The 27607-nt window shown below is 48.0% G+C and overlaps 2 protein-coding genes across 2 annotated transcripts in view; both read right to left on the reverse strand.

Moving 5' to 3' along the window:
* Positions 1-121: 121 nt before the first annotated feature.
* GNL2 (G protein nucleolar 2) lies at positions 122-17682 on the reverse strand. Its single transcript, XM_035117175.2, has 16 exons — positions 17350-17682; positions 15748-15832; positions 12243-12337; positions 11888-12027; positions 10051-10235; positions 9615-9681; positions 7607-7765; positions 7061-7174; positions 5188-5316; positions 4749-4853; positions 4122-4280; positions 3352-3459; positions 2024-2457; positions 1432-1511; positions 699-799; positions 122-279 (listed from the first exon to the last, which is right to left on the reverse strand). Exons 1-16 carry the CDS (start codon positions 17411-17413, stop codon positions 133-135), a joined length of 2172 nt encoding a protein of 723 aa, XP_034973066.1. The 5' UTR covers positions 17414-17682; the 3' UTR covers positions 122-132.
* A 7178-nt stretch (positions 17683-24860) lies between these two features.
* The window catches only part of RSPO1 (R-spondin 1), a 28289-nt gene continuing 25542 nt past the window's right edge, over positions 24861-27607 (reverse strand). The window contains exons 5-6 of the mRNA XM_035117178.2: positions 27251-27442; positions 24861-25569 (exon numbers count right to left, since the gene is read on the reverse strand). Of these exons, the coding sequence (XP_034973069.1) occupies positions 25430-25569; positions 27251-27442 (332 nt within the window). The 3' untranslated portion in view covers positions 24861-25429. The remainder of the gene's footprint in view (positions 25570-27250; positions 27443-27607) is intronic.

Raw genomic sequence — 27607 nt, forward strand, 5'->3', positions numbered from 1 at the left:
ATATCCCTTAACATTGGACAACCTATAGTTTGAGAGCACAGGAATACCGCATAAATGCAACTTATGTGGGCTAAAGCTGAAGCCCTATTTTCAGTCAGAAAACTGGACAAAGGCGTCTAGATCACAAAACTATTACTTGTGTTTATTTCTCTTAGTTTTTGATTTCTGCCCTGCTGAGTTGGGTTTCTTCTTGTTCCTGTTTTTGTTTTTGACATTATGTGTGTCATAGTATCGGACGCCGACTTTCTTTGAGTGCTGCTGCCGCTCTGCTCTTCTCCTCTGTGAAAGAAGCAAAAAAAGTTTGTGCTACCCTCTTTAGCAATTTGTTTTTAATTGGACAATCTCTTCTTCCCTGCTCACCCATCAGACGCAGTGGGGACATAGGAGAACCTCTTTGCACAGTGTGACTGTGGAAGAGGGAACATTCCTTGACCCCTCCCCACTTTAGTCAGCCAAATGAAAGCATCACCACTGCTGTCACAGCCTATGCCATTTTGCCATGTGCAAATGAATGGGCAAATTCTTGTTAAAGAGAACTAGAAACTTGTTATTTAAAAGGAACAAATGGTGGGCAGTGAATATTTTCCCTTCCATGTAACATGCTGTACAGATTTTTGTGCATAAGCTGCAAAAGCCCCCCCCCTTTGAACTTTGCCCTGAAACTGGGGGAGCTACAGAAAGATGCTGTTGGCACCTACCTCTTTGGAACTCTGTTTCTTGCAAACCTTCTCAGGAGAGGCACCCTGGTCCTGTTCACCATCCTCTGGCCGTCCTCTTTTCTCAGCTTTCCTCGGGCTCCCTAAAAGCAGCATTTCAAGAACGTGTGAGGCAAAAAGCTCCAGAAACTTGTGGTTCTGCTTGGGCCAATGGCTGGAGCTTTTTCAAACTGCCAAGCACTGATGAGGGGCTAGTGGTTGCCCAAAGACGTAAGGTCTTCCTGCAACTGCTTATGCTGAGGACAGCCCAGTCCACAGAATATAAGAGGTCCAGAGGGTGGCAACACGAGAATGGACCTTTTCTGCTGTGGCTTCCCATCCGAGGAATGCTCTTCCCAGGGAGACTCTCCTAGAGCCTTCATTATATATCTTTAGTCGTCTGGTGAAAACATTCCTCTTCTCCCACGCCTTTGACTAAAGAAACAATTTATGGCCTTATTAAATGGGAGTGGGTGGGTATTGTTACTGTAAAGTGCCCTGTGATCCTTGGAAGAAGGGCACTATATAAATTTAATAAATATTATTATTAATAATTGACACCTCCCTTGATATAGAGCTTCCAGTGTGTTTCCCAGACACTCAGGATTGCGTAGTGGAAGAAGGAGCACAGCCGGGAGCAGGCCATCCCCTCCCACCATGGGATTACAGGCAGGACGGGCCTCTTGTGGGTGAGCTCTCAGATGGAGACCTCCCAGTGCTAACAGAGCCAACCTACCTGCAGCTTCATCACTTGCAACTGCACCAGAATCCAACTGTGATTTTGCAAAGACTTTTTCACTCAGTCCTTTGGGGATTCTGCAAGGCAAGGAGGTGGGCATTTAGGCTCTTGCAAAAACCTGCACACAGCTGACATTCTGACACAGACACACACAGACCTTGCCATCTAAGCAGTCACAATTTAGCAATACCATCCACCTCTGCAGGAGTCGCACATGTCTCATACTCTGGGAGAGAGATGCACTGAAGGTTGTGGCACAAAAGCACACTAGCCTTGTCGCAAATGCAATTTTGTCCCCAGAAGAGTACTCGCTGATGGAGCAAAACCACCTCCCAAAATCAAGGCTGGGGATAGGGGGGGCCAAGCAATGCCTGGGACAGCACAAGCCTTCCTCTGCAGTATGTGGCTCGGCCAAGTCATCTAATCTCTGCTCATGGCATGTTGTGGCCAGCTGGACTGCCTCAGCTGCTGCTGGGTAGGAAAGGCAATTTAATGACTGGACAGAAGCTTAGCCTCCACTTTTTGGACTTTTACACCCATGTAACTATCAAGCTCAATCCACTTCCAGGGACAGCGCAAAAGCCACTACCTTATTGCCGAGAACCTCTTGGCCTTGGCCTTGTCCAAGAATTTCTTGTACTTTGCAATCTTCTCATCCAGGGACTTCAGCACTGCCTTTGGGTCCTGCCTGGCGCTTTCCTTGCCAGAGGGCCTGTTATCTGTCTTGCCGAGCTTGAAATGCCCTTCCTCCTCATCTTCCTCCTCCACCTCCTCCTCTGGATCACTGTCCGTCCCGTCAACATCAAGCACATCCACGGGGATCAGGTCCTCCTTCAAGAACTGAGGGGCCACGTGGAGCTTCCCAAAGTTCTGCCGCACATGGGACAAGGGCCATTTCGTTGCCTGCGGGGGGCCCTCCTCACCCCTGGGCTCTGCTGCAGCTGTCTCCGTCGCAACAAGGCTCTCCCCAGGGCTCTCGCTCAGACTGGGAGCTGCGGGCACTTCCAAAGCAGCACCTGTGGGCTGGAAGATGAAGGGAAGGAAGCATCTCTGGGAGCCACAATTACCAACACTCACATGCCAATGTGTCAGTTCCACTCCAGAACATCTTACTTCACACTACTGGGTCTATAATTGCACCTCAGCAGGGTCCAGCTTCAAAAAGTGATCAGAATGCAGATTAGAGATGCTCTTTGATTTTCCTTCCACATTAAACACTACCAAGTGCTTCCCCCACCCCCGGTCTCTAGGATTAAGAGCCAGGGATTCCAGATTAGAGAATTTGGCTTGACCCAGATCTCCTTTTAGAAACCATCCCTTTATATTTGCAAAAATCACCTGAATTTATTTTATTTTGGGGGGTGGGGTGGGGGAGGTCTTATTGTCTTCATGGTTTTGGTTTGCAGCAAAGAACTAGTAAACAAAACAGCAATGACTTCTGTTAGAATTAAAGAAAGCATCACCTTCAACTGTGATTTTAGAAGTGGAAGTTGTTTGATGTAGGACCCCTCCCCCCCCCAAAAAAAACACTGAATCAGTGGGACTAGCCTGGTCTTAAGTGCTGTCTTATTTTCATTTGTCCTGTCCTTTTTACCTTGAGGGCAAATGGGAACGTTTTGCCCCCCCCCCCCCTTTGAGTAAAATCACTTGGCCAGTAAGATCACCCTGTTTTCTGATGCTTTATTAGTCCAAGAATTGCTTGCCATCCAAATGAGGACCGGGAAATCAATTCTGCTCCACTTGCTTAGATATTGCTCACTAGTTTACGTTACATATTGTTCAAAATCAATGTATTTTTTTTGAGGATTTATATCCCATCTTTTCTGTTTTCCAAAGAAGAATTCCGGGTGCGACCGCTCTGGGACTGAGAAATCAGATGGCACCTTTCCTCACCCACCTTAAACATGCAGCTCTTACCTGGGGGCCCTGCTCCATATTTGGGGGCTTCACAAAGAAAGGAATTCGGCCTCTCTGCCAGTCATTCAGCACCATTTTGCTCACTGTGCTCACATCAGGCTCTCCTCCCTGAAATGGCAGTGGGACAGTTCTTTCAGACCCACAAAGCTTAAGACATTTGTGAAAAAGGGGCCTCTCTGCTCAAACTCTCTAAAAGGAAAGGTGGAGTCTCATTATTGAGATCGCAAGAGGCAGGTTCTGGCTACAGCAAGGTGGGGATACTTATGGGGGATAGATTGCAACCCCATTTTCTCTAGAACCCCACAAGCATACCTTTCCCCATGTAGCCATCACCTGTCACTTGGATGGATGGATTCCTGGAACGAGAGAAGTCACCAAAGAGTGCCTGCCTGCTCTTCTCATTCTTCCTCTGATGAAACACTTTCCTATTATTGGCATCGCTTCCCAAGTATACGCCTACAAGGAACCTAGGAGGGTGCCTTATATTTATTCTAACTAGCTCAGTACTGTCTACATTGACTAGCAACGGCTCTCTGGGATTTGAGAGAGGACATTTTTCCCATGCCTACTTGGGAGATTCCATTGGGGATTGAACCTGGGACCTTCTTCTTCCAAGACAGATGCTTTGCCACTGAGCTACAGGGTTTCCCCAATCAAATTGCAGTTCAGCAGCTAGCTGGCCCAGGAAAGTGACTTCCTCCATGACAGCCTGGCCGTATAACCCTCCACCCACAATCCCCAGGAAGGAAAGGCAGGCTCTCCTCCTTCACCTTGAGCAGCTTCCCCATCTGAAAGGCCAGCTTCTCGAGGAAGTCCTCTGCATTCTCCCAGAAGTCCACTTTGTACGTCTTGCTGACGTATTCCGGCTTGGCCCTTTCTAGCACGGCAGCGATGTGGTCTTCCGGGCACTTGATTTTTTCCACTTGAACCTGGAGATGAGAAGAAGCTCATTACCACGGCATTTGGGTTGGGGCACAGCTGCAGCAGTGAGAACGATGCCGGGTGGCTCCAATGAGCAAAGGCAGGGGTTCTGATGGGCCTGTGTGTCCCCTCCACCAGATGTTAAAGAGCCAGGAAGCCTCTGCAAAGACAGTTCAAGCATCCTGATTTTCAGCACCTTTTTGATAATGAAATATGGTAGACAACAAATATGGAGAGTCAGAGTAGTGTAGTGGTTAGTGTTAGACTAGGACCTTGGGTGACCTTGGTGGCCAGTCACTGCCTCTCACAGGGTTGTTGTAGGAATTAAATGAGGAGAGTGAAAGCCATATATACGCCACCTTTAGCTCTTTAGAGAAATAGGTGGGATATAAATTCAGTGACATAAATAATAGACCAGGGCTGGGCTGGGAGAGAAGCACCTGCTCCTTTCAACGCTTGTCCCTTCCACTACTCACCACTCCCTTCAGCACAATGTCCGTCTCTGTGTCACCGGAGGGGTACACCACACCTGGGCAGTCAATGAGGAAGATGCGGCGCATCAAGGTGATGTACTGCCACACCTGTGGGAGGAAAGAATGGCATCAACTTGGCCCTCCTTATTTACTTGAAAATGAACGTAGCAGCAGCTACTTTGAACCGGGGCTGCTCAGCAGAGATTAATTAACGCACTCTCCCTCTCCCACCTCAGCACTGCTGGGGGAAGGAGAAGCAAACACCTTCAGGGGTTGTTCCCTGGAGATTAAGAGCCAGCATTTCCTCCTCGATGATAGTAGGTATTGATTGAAGGAGGAAGGGGAGAGCCACCTTTAGCAACTCGCCCTTGCCTTTGCCTACTGGAGATTAAACACGAGCCCCCACCCCCACTATTTGGGGATGGTGAAGAAGGCCACTTACCTTGGTCTCACCAGCAATGGGAGCCACATTGCAGACCTTCTTGGAACGGAGTGTGTTGATCACAGAGCTCTTTCCCACATTGGGGTAGCCAATGAAACCCACACTGATCTGCTTCTTGTCCACATGCAGCTGTTGGGAGAGAAGGACATGTGTGTGGGCATAACATCCACTGGGCCTCCTCAAACAGGAGACATCCGACCTGGAGAGGGGCGCTGGTTTTCTGGGGACAGCTGCTGCATGATCAAGCCACTGGCCCATCTAGTCCAGCATCCTGTTTTCAACCAGATGGCCCCAAGGGAAACCTGCAAGCAGGATTTGAGGACAAGAGTGCTCTTCCCTCCTGTGGTTTCTAGCAACCAGTATTCAGAACCACTGCTGCCTCTAATTGTAGGGGCAGAGCTTATCCATTGTGGCTAGTAGCCATCGGTAGCCCTCTTTCTCTTAGAGGACACAGCAATCCTTAACTTCACCAAAGAACAACGGAAACCACCCTGAACAGAATCAGCATACTCTACACTAAGTGGCTGCAATGGCTCTCCAGGGTTTCAGAGAAGAAGCATCCCCCAGCCTTTCCTGGAGCTGCCAGTGACCTTCTGCAAACAAGGCAGATGCTGTAATGCTGAGCTATGCCCCTTCCCCAGTTTACTCTGGAGAAGAGCAAGGCGAGAGGCCAAACGGGTGCCACCTCCTTTGCTGCCGCCGCCGTTCTCTTCCAACAGAGAAGCAGCACATCAGGTTCTTTGGGGCATCACTGCTTGCCTAGTCACTGAGAGAAGGGGCTGCTATAGAGTTGGAAGGGAAGGGACCCCAAGGGTCATCTAGTTCAATCCCTGCAATGCAGGAAACACAGCTAATGAACCCAACCTCTGTTCAAAAACCTCCAAGGAAGAGGAGTCCAGCACTTCCTGTTCCTCTGCCAAGCAACTCTTACCATCAGAAAGTTCTTCCTCATGTTTCACTGGAACCTCCTTCCTTGTTCGTTTGAATTCACTGATTCAGGTCTACCCTCTGGAGTAGCAGAAAATAAGCATGCTCCAGTGCAAGTGTGCAAGAACAGAGGCTTCTGGGCTTTCGGCCCGAGGGGAAGAGGTTCTCAATGACAATGGGCACACATAAACACCTACAGTCATCTGCTAGCCTAGCCGTTCAAGTAATCTACTTGCCCCACCACCAGCAGCCGCCATACCCATGCAGTGCAGTCCCCAACAGTGGAAGATGGTACCTGCTGGCATCTCTCATGTGAAACTTGATGGCTTCCTCCTGGGGAGACGGAGGACGCTCCCAGGAAATCAGACTTCCTAGCACAGCAGGAACCAAGTCCCCACCACCACCACCCCCAGACCCCACAGGGATTTTTGAAACTGTATCTCCTGCCAAGGACTGCATCTCAGCAACCCCTCCCCCCCTGAAAAAAATGCAAGGCTCTTCACCGACAATGCACCAGTGGCGTGCGGTGAAATTTTTCATAGGGGAACAGTTAGGACCAGAGGCGCCAGCTTGCAAGGGAGATGGGGGGGGGGGCGGCAATGTCATGCATGTGACATTGTGACGTCCTGATGTCATGCACGTGAGCATCATGCCTCCCTCCCTAAGCCAGTGAGAAGATTCCCGGGCTTTGCAAAAGAAGTACCAGGGCTCTGACAGGATGCTGGAACCCTCCAGCCTACTTTCAAAAACCGGATGGGCTTTGGGAAGATGGCAAGATGGATCTTGGACCCATCGGAGCCTCACACCTGCCTCCCTAAGCCAGGCAAAAGCTGCCTGGGCTTTGGGAAGGAGGCACCAGGGGAACATTTAGAAGACTAGCCTAGTCCCCTTAGTCCAACAACCGTGCGGCACTGCAATGCACCTCTGAAACAAAGATGTGCCTTACCTTTCCAAACTGTCTCAAGAGCTGAATGAAGGCCCCCTTTCCGAAGGGGTTTGTGAGGCTGGCGTGAAAGGCCAAAGTTGGGTACTCCTGGGAGAGAATAGCCACCCAGCGTTTCTAGAAGGGAAGAGTGTTCCAATTAGCATCCCACCTCATGAGGCACAGCTGCTCTTAGAATCACAGAATCATGGAAGTGTAGAGTTGGAAGGGACCCAAAGGGTCACCTAGTCCAGCAGCCCTGCTACGCAGGGATCATAGCTAAAGACTCCCAGACATGAAAAGCCTGCTCTGCAGGTCTAGCATTTTGGAAAAGTCCAAATCCCACTTCCAAAATTCAAATCCCACTTCCAAAATTGGTTTCCTTGCCAAGGAACCCCCACCCAGGGGAGCTGTGGCTTAACCCTTCACTCCACTCCAAGGAACTATTTCAGACCTAGCAGCTTCCGGGGGTTGGCAGGGCCATTTTCAGGGGAATTTGGCAGGAAGCCATCAAAGGGCAGCCTTCTTTCCTGGCTCTGCCAGCAAGCGCCCCTCCTTCATGAGACTCACCGTGGCCCATGTGGGCACAAGGTCACACTTGTTCAAGACAAAAAGTAGGTGCTTCCAGGGCTTCTCCTTCTTCAGGTAAGTCTCCACGTGTGGGGAGCGGGTTCCCAAGGGGTCTCTGGCATCCAGCACTTGCACAACAACATCTGATGAATCAATGACCTGGAAGGCAACAGAGAGGGCAAGGGACACACATCAGACTAGAAGGAAACTTTCCACAGAATCTCAGCGACTAGGGCTAGGCAATGTCTGGTTTTCAACATCATGATATATCACCAGCTAAACTTCACAATATCTCGACATATCACAATATACACCTGCAGTGGTGGAGGGCCTTGCTGGGCCTCCCTTCAGCAGCAGAGGGTCCCACCATACCTCCATGCAGTGGCGGAGGGTGGGCTGTGGTTCCCTGCAACAGCAGAGGGCCTTAAAATGTAAGGAAGTAGTAGATTTAATAAAAATATTAAGTCAACTTCCATATGATATGAATATATTCAATCTATTTTCAACTAATTTAAGAGTAGTCTAAGTGATCTTACTAGTCAAGTTGCATGCACTTCCCCACTCAAAGGTCTAAGTGGAATCTATGCATGCACAAACCCCACAGAGTTCAACTAAGCTTATTTCCACTTTCCTGGGAGTAAGCCCTGTTGAATTTGCTTGCACCGCTTATTGAAAAACACCCTCCTCCATCATTCCCACATAGTACCCAACCTCCCATTTCAGCATAAGGCAGCCAGATAAATATTATCCCTTTCATTCCCCCTCATGCAGGGCTCTCTCAAAAGCCCCCATCCCACCAATCTCTCCCGTTTTTGTTAACAGAGGGAGGGAGGGAGGGCAAGCAAGCAAAAAGATAGTCTCCTTTTAAAAAAAAAATTAAAAAAAACAAACCCCATCCTTTTTAATATGGAGGAAAGCTATTTAGGGGGAACCAACAACATAAACACCACCAGAAAATAAAAATTAAAAACTCTCCCCCCCCTTTTTTTTCATGGTGGGGGTGAGTATGAGTGAAGAAAGAAGCCTTCCCAGTTATTTGTTTATGCTGGATCTTTGGTTGTCTTGAGTGTTGCTCCTGAATTGTTATAGCAGGCTCTGCATAATTAGCTAAGCTCTAAGTGGAAAGATACCAGTGGAGCTGAAAGAGTGAAACACTGCCTGCAAATTATCTGTAAAGTATAGGTTCAGCTGAGGTGCCCCCCTGGGAAGCCTATTGCCTGCCATGTTTTAACACTTATTTATTACACAGCCCTATCAGCCCAGACCCACGGCCACAGACTGGCTCAGGCCACCAACAGGCCCCGCAGTCTAGCTACCTCCGGCAGCCCTCATGCTCTTCAAAACAGGAAAGAACACGGAAGGGGAACTCATTCAGACTGCTGACTTTTGCAAGTCCAGCATTCACGGCCAAGTAGGGATTTGAGCTCTGGTCTCTCGGGCCCTTAGGGACCCAGGTGGTGCTGTGAGCCTAGGGCTTGCTGATCAGAAGGTCAGCGGTTCGAATCCCTGTGACGGGGTGAGCTCCCGTTGCTTGGTCCCAGCTCCTGCCAACCTAGCAGTTTGAAAGCATGTCAAAATGCAAGTAGATAAATAGGAACCGCTACAGCGGGAAGGTAAACGGCGTTTCCATGTGCTGCTCTGGTTTGCCAGAAGCGGCTTTGTCATGCTGGCCACATGACCTGGAAGCTATACGCCGGCTCCCTCGGCCAATAATGCGAGATGAGCGCGCAACCCCAGAGTCGGTCACGACTGGACCTAATGGTCAGGGGTCCCTTTACCTTTACCTCCTGGGCCCTAGATTGAAACCACTACGCCACACTGGCAGTTCAGGGCCAATTGCCATCACGCCTCCCCTGTATAAGCCTGAAGGAAGCATCACAGCAGGGATTACCTCTGCAAGGCCCTTCCCAGAAGCAAATGGATGGAGAGCAAGTGAAGGGAGCTATTGGGTCACGTCCTGCCCGAGAGATGGGAACTGCCCTCCTTCCCACACTTCCACAGCACCTACCTTGTACAGTTCTCCCCAGATGCGCTTGGACTGCCCCTTCTTGTAGATCTCCTCTCGCGCCTCCTCCCTGCAAAGAAGCAGTTGAAGGTGTCATAACAAGCCTGTGAGGTAGGTTAGGCTGAGAGGCTGTGACTGGCGCAAGGACACCCAGTAAGATGGATGGGGATCTGAACCCTGGTCTCTCAGGTCTTAGTCTGATGCTGTAACCACTAAACCACACAGGCTCTCAGCTAGTGAATTAGCTAGCCTGTTCTGACGGAGCGATCCAGCCCAGTCCATTGGACAGGAAAAAAACCAGTTAGCCCTGCCTTTGAATCGGGGTTAAAAGCTCCATTTCCTGTCTTGCTAACTCAGCAAAACAGGGCCCATGAGGGGAGGGGAGGAGAGAAAGAAAAAAGAGAAGGGAGAGGGAACCCCTTCCCTAGGAGGGGCTCACCTCACTCCAGTATCTTCTGTCACCCGATCCCTGTCCTTGTCTTGGTCATAGCTGCTGGCTCCAGCTGTGGCATTTTCCACCAGGGACTGCACATCACTCGCCGAGAGGTTGGGCCGCTTCCTTTGTGCTTTGGGACCAAATGTAGTTTCAAACGTTTCTGTGTCGAGAATGTGGACTTTGGAATTCTGAAAGGCAAGGGGGAGGGAGAAGTCACACCCCATTTGCCCTGGCTCAGAACAAGACTACCAAGTTAAACTAATGTGGACAACATACTGCCCCTGTTCTGTTGTTGTTTGGGGTTTTTTCTGAGAGCAGCAGCCCAGCAGACCTGAGCCACAGCCCTGGAGCTTGCCACAAAGACCTGCTCCATTTCTCTTATTAAAATTACCATTCTCTCAGTCCAACGCAATTAAAGCTACAAGGGTGCAAATCCCACGGCTCTCTCTGCTCGGTTCCATCGAAGAGGGCTCCAGATCATGCCAGGGCCCAGATTTGTCAGGGAGAATCTGCCTCCCATTTTGCTTTGTTCTTTGAAAGTCCAGCTGCAAGGGCCAGCCCTTTTCCTGGAAGCGAGTCTCCTACAGAGAGCAAGGCTTGCTCATTTAAGTGATGTGCACTCAAGTTACAGAGAACCCTTTTCTTAATTTAGGATGTTTTCCTTTTATTGGAGACACATGGAAACTCGTGAGAAAACAAAATTGTCCGGCGAGAGCTTAGTATGCGTAGAAGAAAGAGCCCTGCTCGTGGGCCAGAGCAGAGGGAATGTTGGGCTTGAGATGAAAGGCACAGGCTGTGGGGCGGACCTAAGAAGCCAGAGGACAGAGCCAAACGGCCTCCTCTTCAGTGCCAGGCCTGGGCAATGGCCCGGAGTTGGGAATTGGCACCGTAGCCACATCTGGCTACCAGAGAAACACCACAGACCGCATACATGTTCCACATGAACACACCTGGCACGCAACAGAGGGCAGCAAAGGCCTCCAACTTGGAGGGCTTTAAAAGATTAGACAAATGCATGGAGGAGAGGGCTCTTGGTGGCTACTAGCCATGATGGCTATGCTCTGCCTCCACGGTTCAAGGCAGCAATGCTTCTAAATGCCAGTTGCAAGAAGCCACAGGAGGGGAGAGGGTTCTTGTGCTCAGATCCCACCTGCAGCTTTCCTCTTTGGGCAACTAGGCGGCCAGTATAAGAACACAGTGCTGGAATAGATGGGACCTAGAAACGCACACAAACACCAAGCACACACACACTAAGTTTACTGAGCCCTTGCATGTTGGGCACATCCTGGCAAAAAGATAGCAGCCATGCTGCAGCTCAATTTACATCTATAAGTTGCAAATGTAATCATATTCTACAGGGCCCTCCTCCAGCCAATCAGGCTTGCAACCAAAGGAAGGCTCCTACTCACTCGGAAGCAGCCCACAGGCACTGGGGAGTTTTGCAGGAAGGGAGAAAGGTCTAGAGGGGGGTTTACAGAGACAAGCAATTCAGCAGGTGCGAATCACAAGATGACACACCGTTTACATGAATGGACTAAGATGAGGAGGGACATGGACACTCAGGTAACAAAGCCTAACAAAGGCTGCCCCCCCTTTTCTGGGCATGTCGGAAGTCAATTTGCACACCTTCACTAGGCCTTTAATGGCACCTACTACAATTACTGCTCTTACGCCTACTGGAATATGCTTTTCTCTGCGAATGGGTGGGAAATGCAACCCAGAAGTCTTCCCCAGAGTCCAGCATGCATACAACCACACCCAACAAAAGAACAAAATTGGGGCCCTGGATGCTGTGGGGACAGAAGAGTCCCCACCACAAGGTGGTAAGAGGAAGACTTACATGAGGCTTAATTCGGTCATGGAGGAGAGAGAGTGGCAGCTTGCTTTGCTTCATGACGACTCTGTAGGGGTCCTTCATCACCGTCTCCATCTCCTCTTGGAACTTCTGGAGGGACGACTGCTTGATCACCCTCGTGTTTCCTGCATTGAGAGAACTATAAATTGGGGCACCCCAGGCCCAATATGGTGCCTCCCACACCTTGGGCTTGATGAAATAAGCAGTTCTTTAGGAGCAGGTGCAAGGTGGCCTTTATCCAAACCCAGCTCTTTGACCAGGGTCCCTGCACATCTGCCTTTCACCCAAGGAAGAAATCCTAATAAAAACTGCGCCACAGCACAGCCAAAAACAGCCTCACCAAACCATTTGATGTTGGGCTCCACTCTTGCCACCGTGCCGGGTGCCACCGTGGACTGGAACTGCAGTGGCCGGATCACTTTCCCACGATTGTTCCTGCAGACAAAGAACAGCCACTGGAGAGCTGGCCTGTGCTTGATCCTGTCTGAGGGAAGCTAGTCCCTTCCAGCTTCCGTTTCCCCAACTCTGAATTGAAAACAGCAGTGGCAGTCCTCAAGGAGCCAAAGGCTCAGGAGCAGAGGACACACTTTGCATGCCAAAGGTCCCAGATTCCTTCCCTGGAAGAACTCCAATCAGCTGGTGCCAATTAGTGTGGGCAATAAGGAGCTAGATGGACCACTCAGCCGACTCGCAGATTCCGATGTATTAAGAGGGCAAACACAGCTAAGATTGTAAAGCGTGCTTGGAATTGGAAGACTGCAGAAAATGTACTTGACAGAAACAAAACCGTACCTATAAGGGCTCCCAGGGGAGTAATAAGATGGTCCCTCCATCCCACCCCTGCTCCTTGGCTTGAAGGAAAGGGCAAACGCTCAAGTGAAACACAAGACGGAGCAGAAGGGAGCTGATTGTACGGCTCCAGGTGAACAACTGGAAGCAATAAGGGCTCCTTGGCTGCATGTCAGGCAGGAGGGCAGGGGGTTACCGAGGCGGGGGCAAGAATGCCTGTTACCCAAGGCTGACACTTTTCCACAGGCCGCGCCAAGCAATGGAGCAGAGCCTCTGAAAAACACATCACTAAGAGGTTCCACATTTTACCCTTGGCCCCCTTTCACAGGCGGAGATGTTTGGGGAGACACAGCAAGGCTGTTTCCATTTAGCACCTGCTCAGGGGTACAGAGCACATGCCGGCTGCACAACGGGGCATGAAATCGACTTGTTTACAGACAGTACGGAAGCAGGCGCCAAGTTTGAGGAAAACAGGAGGCAACAGTGACTTCAGCCTCGCAGCTGAGGGAAGGGCAGCTTCACCCAGATCTAGGTTTCCGACAAAGCGGCTGTGACTCTCCTCGGCAGCACCGACGTGATGCTTGCCAGCCAATCCCATATGTCGGGGAAACAGGTGAGGGAGCAGAGGGGATGGCAAGAGGGTCTTGAGCCCTGCTTATCCAGAACCTGTATCTGAATCAGATTACAGAGAAAGAAGGACTTTCAAAAGCAGTGCCTCCCCGGGCTCAGTGATGGGGGAAAGACCTGCATGTCATGTGGCCTCTTCTGAAGTGCTGAGTCAGCACAAAACCCTTTCCTGCCAAGTGCTGAGGTGTTGGGATGGGCAACAATAGGTTAGTTGCTCTCAAGCTCAGCTCAGAAGCAGAAAAGCATGAGAACATGATCTTGAGGGAAGAGCAGGCAAAAATGGCATTGAGGAAAGGTGGGGTAGCAAAAGTTGTGTCTCAACTAAGTGGGGTGGGGGAAGTGCCCTTCCAGCAGTGAATACCTGACCAAAGAAACACACATACTACAGTAACTAGCTTGAAGGAGAGAGCATCACAACCACTTCTGCTTACTAATCTCTTGCTTTGACATAAGAAGGATGCTAATTAAAGCAAAGTCTGGGAATAACTATTAATGCTAATGGGCCACTTTTCATTTTTACTTTAAGAAGAGAAGAAACAGATTGGGGGTCTCCAGCTATTCAGCAAGTTATACAAGAAGTAGATTTATTACTTACAGGATTTACCAGTAAATAAAAAAAACTAACAGACTAACAGTTGGGCAGACAACTTCTTTTCACGGAATCATAGAAACATAGCTGGAAAGTAAAAAAAAAAGTCATCTAGTCCAACCTCCTGCAACAACAGCTCCCTGTGATGCACTGCTGGGTGTTGTAAACTTACAGGGAGAGTCCGTATGCTGAATATTTTCCTTGTTAAAAGTTTAAACAAATCTATAATCTTTTATCCTGAGTATGTATGTGCTCTTGCTTAAGAGGGCACAAGGATCTACCTAGAGCAGCCTTTTAAAACAAACACACACACACAGAGAGAGAGAGAGAGAGAGAGAGAGAGAGAGAGAGAGAGAATCCCAGCAGGAATGAGGCAGTCCACCAACAAATTGTGCTTTAGCTTATTGGATTGAATTCAGACTCCAAGAATCACAACTTGATGTGCACATGCAGTTGCTTGCTTTTATTTATTTGCATAACCAGCACTGCTTCTTCCAGGACAGCATGGCTTTCATAGGAGGCAAAACTGAAAAATCACAGGGAGAAAACTGGAGGAATGGCAGGCTTTTTGCTTCCATAGGTGGCAGTAAGGGAAGCTTGTTTTGGAGTGGCCACTATTGTTCTCTCAAAATCAGGGAAGGACTTGGTTGTAAATATTTATTTATTTTTGTTTCATCATTTGCTTTGTGCTTTTATACTTTGTAACCAACAAGACCTAATGAACAGCCTCACATGGTATGAGCAAACCATACATGGTATGGCAGGATATTGCAATATTCTTATATTACAAAAAGCAACCCCGTGGAAGAGAGAATTTGGATTCGGGTCATGCTGCCAAAGGCAGGAAGCAACCTAACCTAACTCTCTGCCCTATGTCACAGCCCTGATCAAAATTCTATCCCAACCCAGAGTTTCTATCAACCATGGAGAAAAAGACTTAAGGCCTTAAGCTCTTAAGATTGTACTTTTTCCCTTATGCATGTTATATCAGCTGGCAAGAGAAGGTGATTTGGATCTAGGCCGCTGTACAGGGGCAAAGGGTTAGAACTTCCTTCTTCCTGCATAGACCCAATCCAAACTGTTCCCTCCTGTGGCTGCCAACAAGTTTTTTTTCCTTTCTTTCCCAGAAATGTCCATGGAATTTGCTTTGAAGATGTAACGCAAAACTCTAAAAAATCATTTTTTCAATCAGGCTTTTGGTAAGAGGGGATTGCTGAGCAAAACCTTCACTAGCTTCTAGTGCTGCTCTGCTGCAATCTTACCACTGCATTATATTTGTTCTACTTTTATCTTGTTAAAATAGCACTGCTTTATAGCGTGTTAAAATGTGGCTGGGGTATAAATTAATATGAATATTAATATTTTACCTGCTCTAAGATCAATGGAACTGATGAAGTGTAAGATGTAAACTGAACCAACTAATAAATGAATCCCTTTCCTTTTACTGAATTTCTACATCAAGCTTCCTCATGAAACATGATTGTGAAACATTTGCTGGTCTCAGGAAAAGTCCTCTTTAAATGCCATTTTACACAAGAACATATGAAGAGCCTGCTGGATCAGGTCAATGGCATCTGTCCAGCACCCTAGTTTCACAGTGACCGAACAGATGCCACAAATGGGAAATCCCTGAGCAGGACCAGAGCACAAGAGCACTCTCCCCTCCTGTGCAACTAGTATTCAGAAGTATTGCTGCCTCCAGCTGTGGAAGCAGAGCATAGCCATTATGGTCCTCTCCATGAATTTGTCATTTCAGGAACCTCAACGCCCTGACTAGGAAACCCTCCAGGCAGTACTGTGTTTATTGCGGTTCATGGCATACACACACACCCAGCCTCACCTGCGTTCCTTCTGCCTGTACATGTTGAGGCGCCGGATGGTTGCCCGGTCCCGCATGTTGTGGCCTCCAGCGCCATTTGGCCGATCTAACATGATGGGGATGGGGGAGAGAGAAAATGAAAGACATGGTGACTAAACTGTGACCAAAAATTAAAAGAAGCATCAGTCAGTTCTAGTGTAAGGGAAGAATTGTACAAATGAAGGAACCTGTGTCAGCTTACGTGGACAGAAGTAACCAAAAATGAAGAAAAGGAACTGTTAAAAGAAAAACATTTTTCCCCTGTGACATCTATGCTACCATCTTCTGTCACCATGGACCTAAGTGGCTCTACAGAGTTTTTCAATGTACTACTTCACCCACCTGGTGCCTTCCAGATGTTTGAGGCTATAACTCCCACCCACCTCAGCTAGCTGAGGCGGATAGGAGTTGTAGTCCAAACCTCTTGAGAGTACCAGGTTGGTTAAGGCCATACTATAAAACCTTGTAGTGCAATGCTCAGACAGTGCCTGAACAGCTATGTCAAGATCCATAAGAATAGCTTGCTGGATCAGGCCAAAAGGGTTCCAGCTAGTACAGAATCCTGTTCTCACAGCAACCAACCATACAGGTGCCTATGCAAAACCCAAAAGCAAGATTCAAGCACAAGAGCACCTCCCTTCCTGTGGAATACTAGCAACTGGCATTCAGAAGAATTGCTGCCTCCAACTGTGGAGGCACAGCATAGCCATATTGGCTAGTAGTCATTGGTAGCCCTCTTCTTCGTGAATTTGTCTAATCCTTTTAGAAAGCCATCCAAGTTGGAGGCCATTACTGCCTCCTGCGAGTGTGAGTTCCCAAGTTTAACTCTGTGCTTTAACAAATACTTCATTTTATGTGTCCTGAGTTATCCAACACTCAGCTTCTTTGGATGTCCACAAGCACTAGTGTTATCAGACAGGAATAAAACCTTTTCTCTATCCACTTTCTCCAGGCCCATGTATACTTTTATTAACTTCTATCATGTCACCTCTAACTTACCTTTCCTAAAGTCCCAAATACTGCAACCTTTCCTCTTGGGGAACTGCTTCATCCTCTTGATCATTTTGGTTGCCCTTTCTCTGAACCTTTTCCAGTTCTACAATATCCTTTCCGAGGTGAAGCAACCAGAACAGCTCACAGTATTCAATGTGAAGTAGCACCATAGATGTGCATAATGGCATTATGACATTGGCGGCTTTACAGTATTTCCAATTCCTTTTCTAACGATCATGGAATTTACCTTTTGCACACCCGCAACACACTGCGTCGACATCCTCATCGTGCTAGTCACTACGATCCTGTCACTTTCCTCCAGTTCAGGAGAAATTAATACCTCTTTTTTTGCCCCCATATGCATCATGAGGCATTCTTCCAAGTGCAGCCTCACCTGCTCACTGGCAGCTAAAAAGAGAAAAGCTCTCGCGCTGCAGGTGTCCCGGGGAAGGCCTCCGCCTGCAGCTTTGCTGCGGACCAGTGCCGAGGCTCAGCACCCCGTAGGGAGAGCGCAGGATCCAGCCCGGAGGGGCCACTACCGCCTCGCGACCTTCCCTCCATTCCGTTGCCCGCCCACCCCACCCCACTCACCGGGGTTGGTGCTGGCCCGCGAGGGGTTGATGCTGGCGCGGCCTTTGAATCCCGGCTTCACCATCGCGGCGGTTCCTACTGCGGCTCAGGCCACGTTCAGACGGCCGGAAGAGACTCCGCAGCAACTTCCGGGAAATGCGGTGACGCACTTCCGCCGCCGGTGACTCGGGCACAAGCTGAGTTTATCAGTTCGCTGCCTTTCTCCAGCACCGCTCCGAAGCTGGCCGTGACGTCACGGCGAAAGGTTTGGTACGACTCCCCTCACCACACACAAACTCCCGCTCCTGGCGCTTGTTGGATGACGTCGGTGAAGCATGAAGGCAGCGTGGCGTTCCACGCCTCTGTCCACTCAGGAGTAAGTCCCCCGGTTCGTCCGTCCAATGGGCTTCCTCCCTGCCTAGCACGTGGGTAGCGCTTGAGGAAGGGGCGGGAGGGAAAATGCGATTGGACTCCAATTCCCATAAGCCCCTGCAGCCACCGTGGGCAATTGTCGCGGCGGGATAGGTGGGGGTGATGAGAACGTTTATGGGGAGAAGAGCCAGGGGGTCCTGACTCTGCCCTGAAGCTCCCAAAGCAGATTCGCTCCGCTTTCCATCATTCTAAGCCGAAGGCCGGGAAACAAACGTGATGCAAGCCATAGTTCCTCTGTGCCCCCTTAAGATCACCGTGGACTTCTATGCAGAGTCAGGCCAACGTATTTTGGAATAGCCATGCTCACCAGCACAGACCGGATGAGATAAGAGGCTGCATCTCCACCACCACCACCGCTCCCCTTCCGTTTTTGCTGTTAAAGGCGAATTTAGAATGTGGAGGTAGACCTCACTAATTGCGGAGCCTTTAGAATGGGGAGGGTTATAATTCGTTTCTGTAGGTCCGCAGTGGTCTTAGGAGCATCACAGCATTCCTTTGAGCCACTGCTGAAAGCATCCAATCTGCTCATAATTGCCTGCTTCCTGGAATTGCACTCTCCCCACCCTCTTTGATGCCAGGTACAGGGTCATGGCTGATGCCAAACATTTTCACATTAGAGGAGAGAAGTGGTGCTCATGGTATTTGCTAAAAACATAACACTCCTCAGACTTTGATCTCCAGGTGATGATGGAACTGCAACTCCACCATCCTTGACCACTGGCCAAGTGTAGTAGGTTAGATTCCAGCCATGCAAGTTTCTATAAACGCACACGCACACACACACACTTTTCCATCCAAGCAAGCATCCCAGTTGAGGACTCTATTGAATGGCTGGTAGAGTGGAGGGCAGAGAGACCAACAGGAGGTGGAGCCAAAGCTGTGAGACACAGAGACTCCTCCTCCTCCTCTTCCCTACTCAGTTCTGCAATAGCAACACTGAGACATGAATGGCAGTGGCATCTGCTGGACTGGATGTAAGAAAGAAGACAAGCAGGTGTGGGGTCTGGTTTGCACTAATAGATCAGTGTGATGTAGTGGTTAGAGTATCAGACTAGGACCTGGTAGACTAGGTTACAAATCCCTACGTGTCCATGAGGCACACTGGGTGACTTTGGGCCAGTCATTGCCTCCCAGCCTAACCTACCTCACAGGGTTGTTGGGATTTAATGAGAAGGGGAAGAACCATGTACGCCACCATGAGCTCCTTAGAGAAACATGTGGGATGAAAATTTAACAAATCAGTTATGGTTCGATGGACCCAGGACTTCGGCTATAATATCCAAATGGATGTGTGGGAAAGACTGGAAGGTAGGCATAAAATTCACCGCATGTTATAATCTGAAAGAAAATCTGATGAAAATGTTTTACCAATGGTACCTGACCCCAGCTAAATTAGCCAAAATGTATTATATATATTTTTTTAAAAACGAATGTTTGCTGGAGGTCAGAAGGTACAATGCTACATATGTGGTAGAACTGAAAGTTAGTATTCTGAGACATTATATATAATTAACTTAAAAAAAATCTTTAAATGTTAATTCCAAAAAACCAGAAACCTTCCTGTTGGAAATCATGTACAATGAAATCCCGAAAAATTCTAGAAGAATTTTCATGTATGCAACAACGGCGGCTAGAATTTTGATAGCAAATAATTGGAAAGGAGAAGTGATACCCACCAAAATAAACTGGCAGGTGAAGATGATAGAATACTGTATATAGAACTAGCCAAAATGACTGGAAGTTTAAGAGATGATTCAAAACAGAGATTAAATAAAGAATGGAATGTCTTTAAAGAATATTTACAGACACATTGTAAAAACTTAAACGCTTTGAGGAATTTAGACTGAACCTTGCAGGATAATATGGAACATTAAGGAACATTTAAGATAATTAAAATTAAGAAGTGATAATACAAAGTGTGAAATCGAAAATGAAGCCTAGAAAACATAGTGGGATGAATGGAAGTCAAAAGAATATGTGATTTTTGTTTGTTTGTTTGTTTATTTTTTGGTGCTGTTACTGCATTGTTTTGTTTTGTTGTTTGTTTATAAAATATTCTTTCAATAAAGTGGTTTTTTTAAAAAGGAAAGGAAATTTAACAAAACTTGCTGGTTCAGGGACACATTCCAGCCAAGCAAAAATGGGTGTGGCCTGGGGAGAGCCCTGAGGGTCTGGTGTGACCACCCTCTGCCTCTTGGTCCACACAATGACTAGCAGCCACTCTCCAGGGTCTCTGGACTGTTGCCTCTTCAAACCCTACCTGGCAATGTTAGGAATTGAACCCAGGATCTTCTGCATGCCTGTTGTGTGTTCTACCACTACAAGCAACAGCCTCCGATCTCACCAGTGAGCACCCTCTCTGGTCTGAAGTTGGTTTCAATTAGTGGGAGCTCAGTAGCAAAATGTAAGAGCTGCAATTTTCATTCTTCTTTGGAGTCTGTCTCCCAACCCCTTCCTTTTATCGTGATAGATTTATCTGTGCGCAAAGCGCTCACTCCCCCAGTGGGATTTTTAAAGATTCAAATTGCAACTAATTATTTAAGCTCTCAGACTAGAGGCTTAGACAGAAGGCCTCTCCCAGCCTCGGTGTGGTTTCTATTAAAGGCGATATCCATCTGTCAAAGGGCTCTTTTGATTTCTGAACTCTCAGACTAAATAGTTGAGTAATACTTGCTCTCTTCACCCTACGCTCGCTCTCCTTTTCCGTAGAAAAACACACTTTGTGTGTTGTTTAAGGGAAGGAGGGCGGAGAAACTTGGGATCTTCCCAGGAATCTGATGTCCAGGCTCTGCAAGAGCAGAAAAAGTTAGCTTCAGGAATGCAGCTCAAGCGGTGGCCAAACTGGCAAAGAGACTACAAAGAGCAGGACATGTAAGATGACTCCTGTGCTCTTTTAACGCATAAGAAACAACAAGATACAGCAACTTGTTCCAGGGCAGAAGCACACACACAATGGGATGGAAGCGAAACTAATGATGAGGGGCAGGTATTGAAAGAGATCCGAAGAACCAAGAAGTCCCCTTTGCTTCATGAGCGGTGTTCTCCTTTGATGTTTGGTGTCCTTTTCCACCTGTGCTCTCTATCTGCTTCTACTAATTTCCTTCCTACCCTGTCGTGTGGGTGCTGCACCCTCTCAGTCAGTTTACAAGTTCTCTCTGGGCAGAGTCCTCTTTCTCCCCTGCGTGTTGCACACCACTGAGGCAGAGTGCCATGGCCTCATCATGCCACATGTCTTAATCTGTGCTTTCCTTTCACAGCCCCCAAAAGAGTTGTGAAATCATTTCCATGGAGGAAATGAACATTTCCCAGCCAAATGAATGGATTTCAGTTCGGAGTTTTGCCCCTGCTGCTTTTTGACAAAGCAGAGGCTGCCAAGGCGAAATGGAAAGCTTTGACCTTTTCCCCCTTCACCCCTCCTCTTCCTCTCCCCACTCACCTTGGCTGTGCCTGCCTGGCAGATACTGGGAAGGCATACCTGCAGTGACAGCCGCTAACATGGACGACTTTAAAAGAGGACTAGACAAATTCATGGAGGAGGGGGCTATCGGTGGCCACCAACCACAATGGCTATGCTCTCTGCCTCTTACAGCTGGAGGCAGCAAGCTTCTGAATACCGGTTGCCAGAAACCACAAGAGGTGAGAGTATTGCTATTGTGCTCAAATCCTGCTTGCAGGTTTCCCACAGGCATTTGATTGGCCACTGTGAGAACAGGATCCAGGACTAGGACTAGATGGGCCATTGGCTTAATCCAGCAGGATTTTATGTTGTTTTTATGATTTCCAGTGTTCTCTGGGAGCCACCACGTTTTTGCATTGGGTTCTTGATGTCATGCATGTGCACTCATCCCAGAGTTGCCTCTGGCAACCAGGTGGACATGCATTTGCATTATTTCCATCCAATACAGGAGGCAATAAGCACCTACGCACACCATGGGAAGTCAAACCTATATCACAACAAAGCTTTGGGTTCTTTTGAACCCTGTTCTCTCTCCCCTGCCCCCACCTTCCTTCCCTTGAATGCCTCCCCACCCATCTACCCTGCTTCTCCAAATGAGTGCAGAGATCTCAGGCTGCAATATATTATTCTGTGTATAAATACCATCAGAGTGATTAATCTGGGGTAGCTGCTTATATAAATTTGGAGTTTCTAGTACCTCAAAGGAGACTCTTTTTTTAAAAAAAAAACCCAAACCCACAATAGCAACATTATGTTTTCTTGTTCTTTTGATTTCACAAATACAGTCACTTCTGCAGCATTCTAGAGAAAGACCATGAAAGAATGAAGGGCAAAGGATGCCTCACACTTCTGAATGTATAAACTGGGATTTCTTCAGAGCAAAGAGTCATTTTAATGTAAACATTAACAAGCAAGGTATATACATTCTCTAGGTTGCTATGGAGGCAGAAGGCTAGTAAATTATTATTGGGGGGGCTACACACGAGCAAGTTAAACTTGGCTTGCCAGGGAAGCTGGCGAAAGTTGGGATTTATATTAAACATGGGAGAGAGAAGATAATCCGCACCATTTGTCACTGTGGTGGGGGATATGCTGGACTTTCAGCTGAGCTCTGGGTGGGTTTCTTTGGGAAGACAAGAGTGGGCAGAGAGACAGACAGCCTGGTGTTGTATGTACAATATTTTTCTGGCAACTGTTAATTCTCCACCACTCAATTTTTTATCACTAGCCTTGCTAAATATACCTGGGTATGACTGCTTGTTCTTTCCTACTTATTTGCCATGTTTATATTACTTAACTACTCTGCAGGGCCCTTTGCGCCTTGAGATCATGGCTTTGGGTGGCACAAACTTCCCATAACAAGGGGCTGGCCTCTGGGTCCCCAAAAAGAGAGAACATGGGGTGAGGTCGATTCCTGATCTTGGTAAAAGCAAAACTCTTTGCTTCTGCTGGGGCTCATCTCAGCTGCAGGTTCCAGGGGCTTTCCATTTGATGATGATGCCAAGGTGCCAGCAAGGAAGGGCTGCAAGCAGCACCACTGACAACTCCCCTTCACAGCATATAGAACAATATTTCACCTACGAGATCACCTTACCCCGTATGGGCCCACTTGACCACTTCAGTCAGTGGAACTGGCAAGGTTAGAGGTGCCACATAATACCTATTCCACATTTGTAAGAGCTCTTTTATTTTTTAGTGTGGCGACTGCTACACTTTGGAACTCCCTGCCTGTTGATATCGGGCAGGAGCTTTCACTGTACTCTTTTCGGCACCTGCTAAAAACAGTTATTTAAACAAACCCGCCCGGATGTTTAGAAAGGCGATACGAGTTGTCATCTGTTTTTTGGCCATCATTATTTAACTTTTTGGAAGTCTTACATTATTGTTAATTGTTTCTTAGTGATAATTTTATCTTTTTTTGTAAACAGCTTTGAGGGTTGTTTTTTAGGAAGAAGAAGAAGAAGAAGAAGAAGAAGAAGAAGAAGAAGAAGAAGAAGAAGAAGAAGAAGAAGAAGAAGAAGAAGAAGAAGAAGAACAACTTGCTTTTATCTGTCCTGAATCATCCAACATTTAGCTTCATTGGACATCCATGAGTTCTAGTCCACGGGAGAGGGAGAAAATCTTTTATCTGTCCACTCTTATCTGTTGCAAAGGCAAAGGGCAAGGGAGTGCTCTCCTAAGGTAATTGTTCCGACAGAGTCAGTCTCGTAACAGAGCATCTTAGCAATTTGAGGCCCCACTCAGACAAAGGCCCTTCTTTTGCCAGGAAGCTCTCGGAGTTCTGGAGGGTCACGCGGCCCACTGCTGAGATGCCGCAGCAGAAACAAGCTGCTTATCTCTCACTCGCTGGGGGGAGAAATTTTAGAAGGAGCCGAGAAGACCTCCTTCGGCTTTTGCCTCAACATAATCTCTGTGCGGTTCAAAGGCTGAGCCTGGAGGAGCTCTTGCCCACTTGTGGCCTGGTATGCTGCTCATTTATCATCGTGGTGAAATGGAATCCCCTCCGAAAGATATAACGGCACAGTGTTTACTTAAGTGCAAAGTGGATGATGGGCCTGGCAGCCCTGCTGTGAACAAGCAGTCCGGGAGAGCTCGATGCAGCTCTGGAATTGACACAACTATTCCGCTCCCACACCCCTGCTGGAGCCAGAAAGACAATCCGGTGAGCCTTCCCTAGAAATGTAACTGCCCAATCCCCATGGCTGCAAACAGAAACCAGTGTGGAAATTCCTAGCAGGACAATAGAACAATAGGGAACTGGACTTGTCTGGTGTACACCCACAGGAGAAGCCTTGTGTTCCCATGCTGCTGGCCTGACACTCATCCCTCCAGGGCTCATTGCCCAAAAGCCATGTCCAGTGCAGAATCATAAAATCATGGAATTGTAGAGTTTGAAAGGACCCCAAGGGTCATCTCGACCAACCCTCTGGAATGCAGGAATCACAGTCATCCAACCTCTGTTGAAAAATACCTGGTTTTTCAGCCACCTTCCAAGGAAGTCTGTCCCCTTGTCAAACAGCTCTTACTCTCAGGAAGTTCTTCATTGTTTTCCGCTGCTCCAGAGGGTAGGACCCAAACCGTTAGATTCAGGGCTTATCCACACTTAACTTTTCTCCACTATTTCCAAGCACAGTCTGCACATTAAAGCTTCATTCCCAGAGCTTTTTCTGCAAAAACCTGCTCTTTACAGCTAAATTGGCACAAGCAGCAATCCGCTAAAAACCCAAATTAATTTTTTCTCTGATTGAGTACTAAAGAGTGGGGTAGCTGTGGGGCAAAACCAACAAAGCAAAACAACACTTGGAAACAGAGCTTTTAAGTGCGGACTTGTGCCTGAAAAGAGCAGGGCAAAAGGTAAGCCTGGATAAGCTCTCAAAATACAGGAAAGGAGATTCCACCTAAGAAGAACTTTCTGACAGTAGTGTGACAGAGGAGGTCTCAGGATTGGGGGCCTCCAGTCTGGGTGATGTTTCACGGGTGCAAACAGCATTGAAAGCACAATCACATAAAAATGCCATGGTAGCATCATAAGCACCAAACATCATGAACGCACAATAGAAAGAATGTTAAAGCAGACCTTTTATGTACCCTGAAGGATGAGAATACTCTTTTCGGAGTTACTACTTTGAAGATGATCTGCAGACATAAGAATGGGACTAATTTTGGGGGGGTTTTTAATCTGAAATTTTGAAGCAGTATCAGGGCAAACACCCCTGGACGTTCATCACAGATATGCAACACATATTCTCAGTGATACAGGTTGAAACACAATGGAGAGGACTTGAAAGCCGCCTTTGTGCATTTCCAGATTTTGAGAAAACTCATTCCAGTCTTGTCCTTGGCATTGGGAACTGTCTCCTCTCATGCCGTCTGTCCATAGTGACTCCAGCTGGAGATGTTTGCTCAGTGGCCCTCCTTAAAGCACATGCCTTCTTCCCTCTCATCTTCCCAACATCAAGTCCGGGGCACTCTGGTCAAGAGCACCTTGTTGAGATAGTCCCCTTGCTAAGGAACCACGAGGAATTTCCATGTTTCTGATACACTACGCCGGATATAGGTGGGTCTGCATTTTTGTACGTTATGCCCGTAGAAGAATCCTTCTGTCTGTCCAGCCATGTCTTACGTCATCGTGGTGCAGTGTTTTGGTTCAATAAAGCTTTCATATACATAGCAGCAATGGAGGTTTGTCATCGCACAGCTGTGGAGGGACAGCTACGGAGCAGAAGTCAAAGGCACAACTGTTCCCCTGGGCTGGCCTTTCCTTCTCCTGACACCAGACCGGCCGTCTTTCCGGCTTCTGTCCTCATTCGCGTTGTCTCGCTTTCCTTGCTCTTCCTTTTTCTTTTTCCGTCCTGCAAACAAGCAAAAGGCCAACAGTGAGACGGAGGAACAGATTGCCTGCTAGTTGAGAGGAGGTTGTCCCCTAACCTGCACCTGCTGTTCAGCAAGAGGACATTAGACACTCTGAAATGGCACATAAATAGTCAACACCACGTGCTACCTGTGCGTAGGAAGCTGTCTTATATGGAGACTGGCCAGGGGTCCACCTAGCTCAATCTTATCTACTCTTGAGTCACAGCAACGACTCTCCAGGATCTCAGGCAGAAGCTTTTCACAGCCCTATGTAGAAATGCTGCAGGTTAGACCTGGGGCCATCTGCACCCAGAGCAGGTTTCCTACCCCAGGGCCTTCTCAACAGAGAGAGATCGCCCTCCTTCTCCAGGCTATAATGTTGTCTCTAAGGGACAAAAAAAGATCAATTAACGCAGGAAGCTGCCTTATACCAAGTCAGACCACTTGTCCATCTCACTATTGTCTACACTGACTGGCATTGGCTTCTCCAGAATTTCAGGCTGTGTTCTCTGTCCTCTGTACCTGGAGATGCTGTCAGGGAATGAACCTGGGACCTTCTGCATCCAAACCAGATGCTCTGCTACTGAGCTATGACCCTTCCCCTGGATGCAAAGGCAGGGGATGGCTTTTCACCTAGCCTTTGAGATAGACCTAGGGACTACAGGCTCCTGCAATGGCCTTGGGTGAGTTGAAGAAGTGATGATGCTGACACTCAGAAGTTGTTGGTGAGGGAAAGTCAGCCTGGAGGACAGGCAGGAGGGGAATGGGGGATGGCACTGAGAAAGTTCTGCTGAACATGCTGAGAGTCTGAGGGTCCTGCTTCTGCCTCTCCACCAGGCCTAGGGCTTGGCCTGATAGACTACAAAAGGACTGCTGCTGCCCAGCAGAGAGTACTGTTTACATTCTTTTAAACTGCTTTTTATTTTATTTTAATTGAAATGGTTTTTGACTTCTTGTGTGTTTTGAGGGGGTTGATTGGCTGTTTCTGTTTTGATTCTGCATTTTGTGTTTCTATATTGTAATTTTATCTTGTGAACCACCCTGAGACCTGCGGGTATAGGGCAATATATAAATTTTATTAATAATAATAATATGCCTTGGTCCACGTCACAGTATTTTTATTCTAGGTGTGAAGCAAGAGGTGCCTCATGGGATGGAGTTCCACACAATGCAAAACTGTCCTTTCACAGGAAATGTAATTTTATCCAAAGCAAACAGCACCACAAATCAACAGGTAGCCTGATACATTTTGAAAACGGGGCTAAAGGGTCACAGCCCACATTCTTCCTACCTGCACACCCAAGACAACCACGTTGAAAAATGAGGCAACAAGAGCGCAGTTGCTTCCTTTGACTTAGCTGGCCGGTTTTCAGCTTGAGCACCACCTGCCCCTGCGAGATACATCCCTAGCTGTGTGTTGCTTATGCAAACCTGAACTGCATCGGAATTGGAGAACTGCCGGGCACAACGCTGAGCTGACTCTGAAAATGGCCTGGGAAATTCAGCCGGTCAAAAATGCAGCAATGAAAGTCCAGCAGAGCCTCCACTGGATTGACCAGCTAGCCTGATGAAGAGAATGCTTACATTTCGGGACATAAACCAACCGTCTCTCTCTCATTCTTTGCCCTGTGCTTATGCCAACCAAGCAAAGGGGCTAAGTGGAACTCATAATCCATTCACCTTCTGGGCACTGGTTCCTCTGCACTGTGCATCTCCGGAGCTCGGTGGTGGGTGGGCACACGGACACGTCCCCCGAGGAGGGCGCCTGAAGGACCTTCCGAGAGCGCTCCTCGTTGCCTCTCCGGAAGCCGCAGAGCTTCTTTTTCTTGGAGCAAGGGCCCCATGGACCCCACTCACTCATTTCACATTGTGCTATAAGAAAGCAGGGGGTGGGGAGAGAGGGAGGTCTATTTGTAACAGAGTCATAGAATTGTGCAGTTGGAAGGGACCCAATGGGTCATTTAGTCCAACCCCCTGCAATGCAAGAAACCACAGCTAATTGTGTCAGGTGTTTCAGCTTTGTTACACACCCCTGTC

Source organism: Zootoca vivipara, chromosome 6, assembly GCF_963506605.1.
Source record: "Zootoca vivipara chromosome 6, rZooViv1.1, whole genome shotgun sequence".
In the NCBI taxonomy this organism is placed as follows: domain Eukaryota; kingdom Metazoa; phylum Chordata; class Lepidosauria; order Squamata; family Lacertidae; genus Zootoca; species Zootoca vivipara.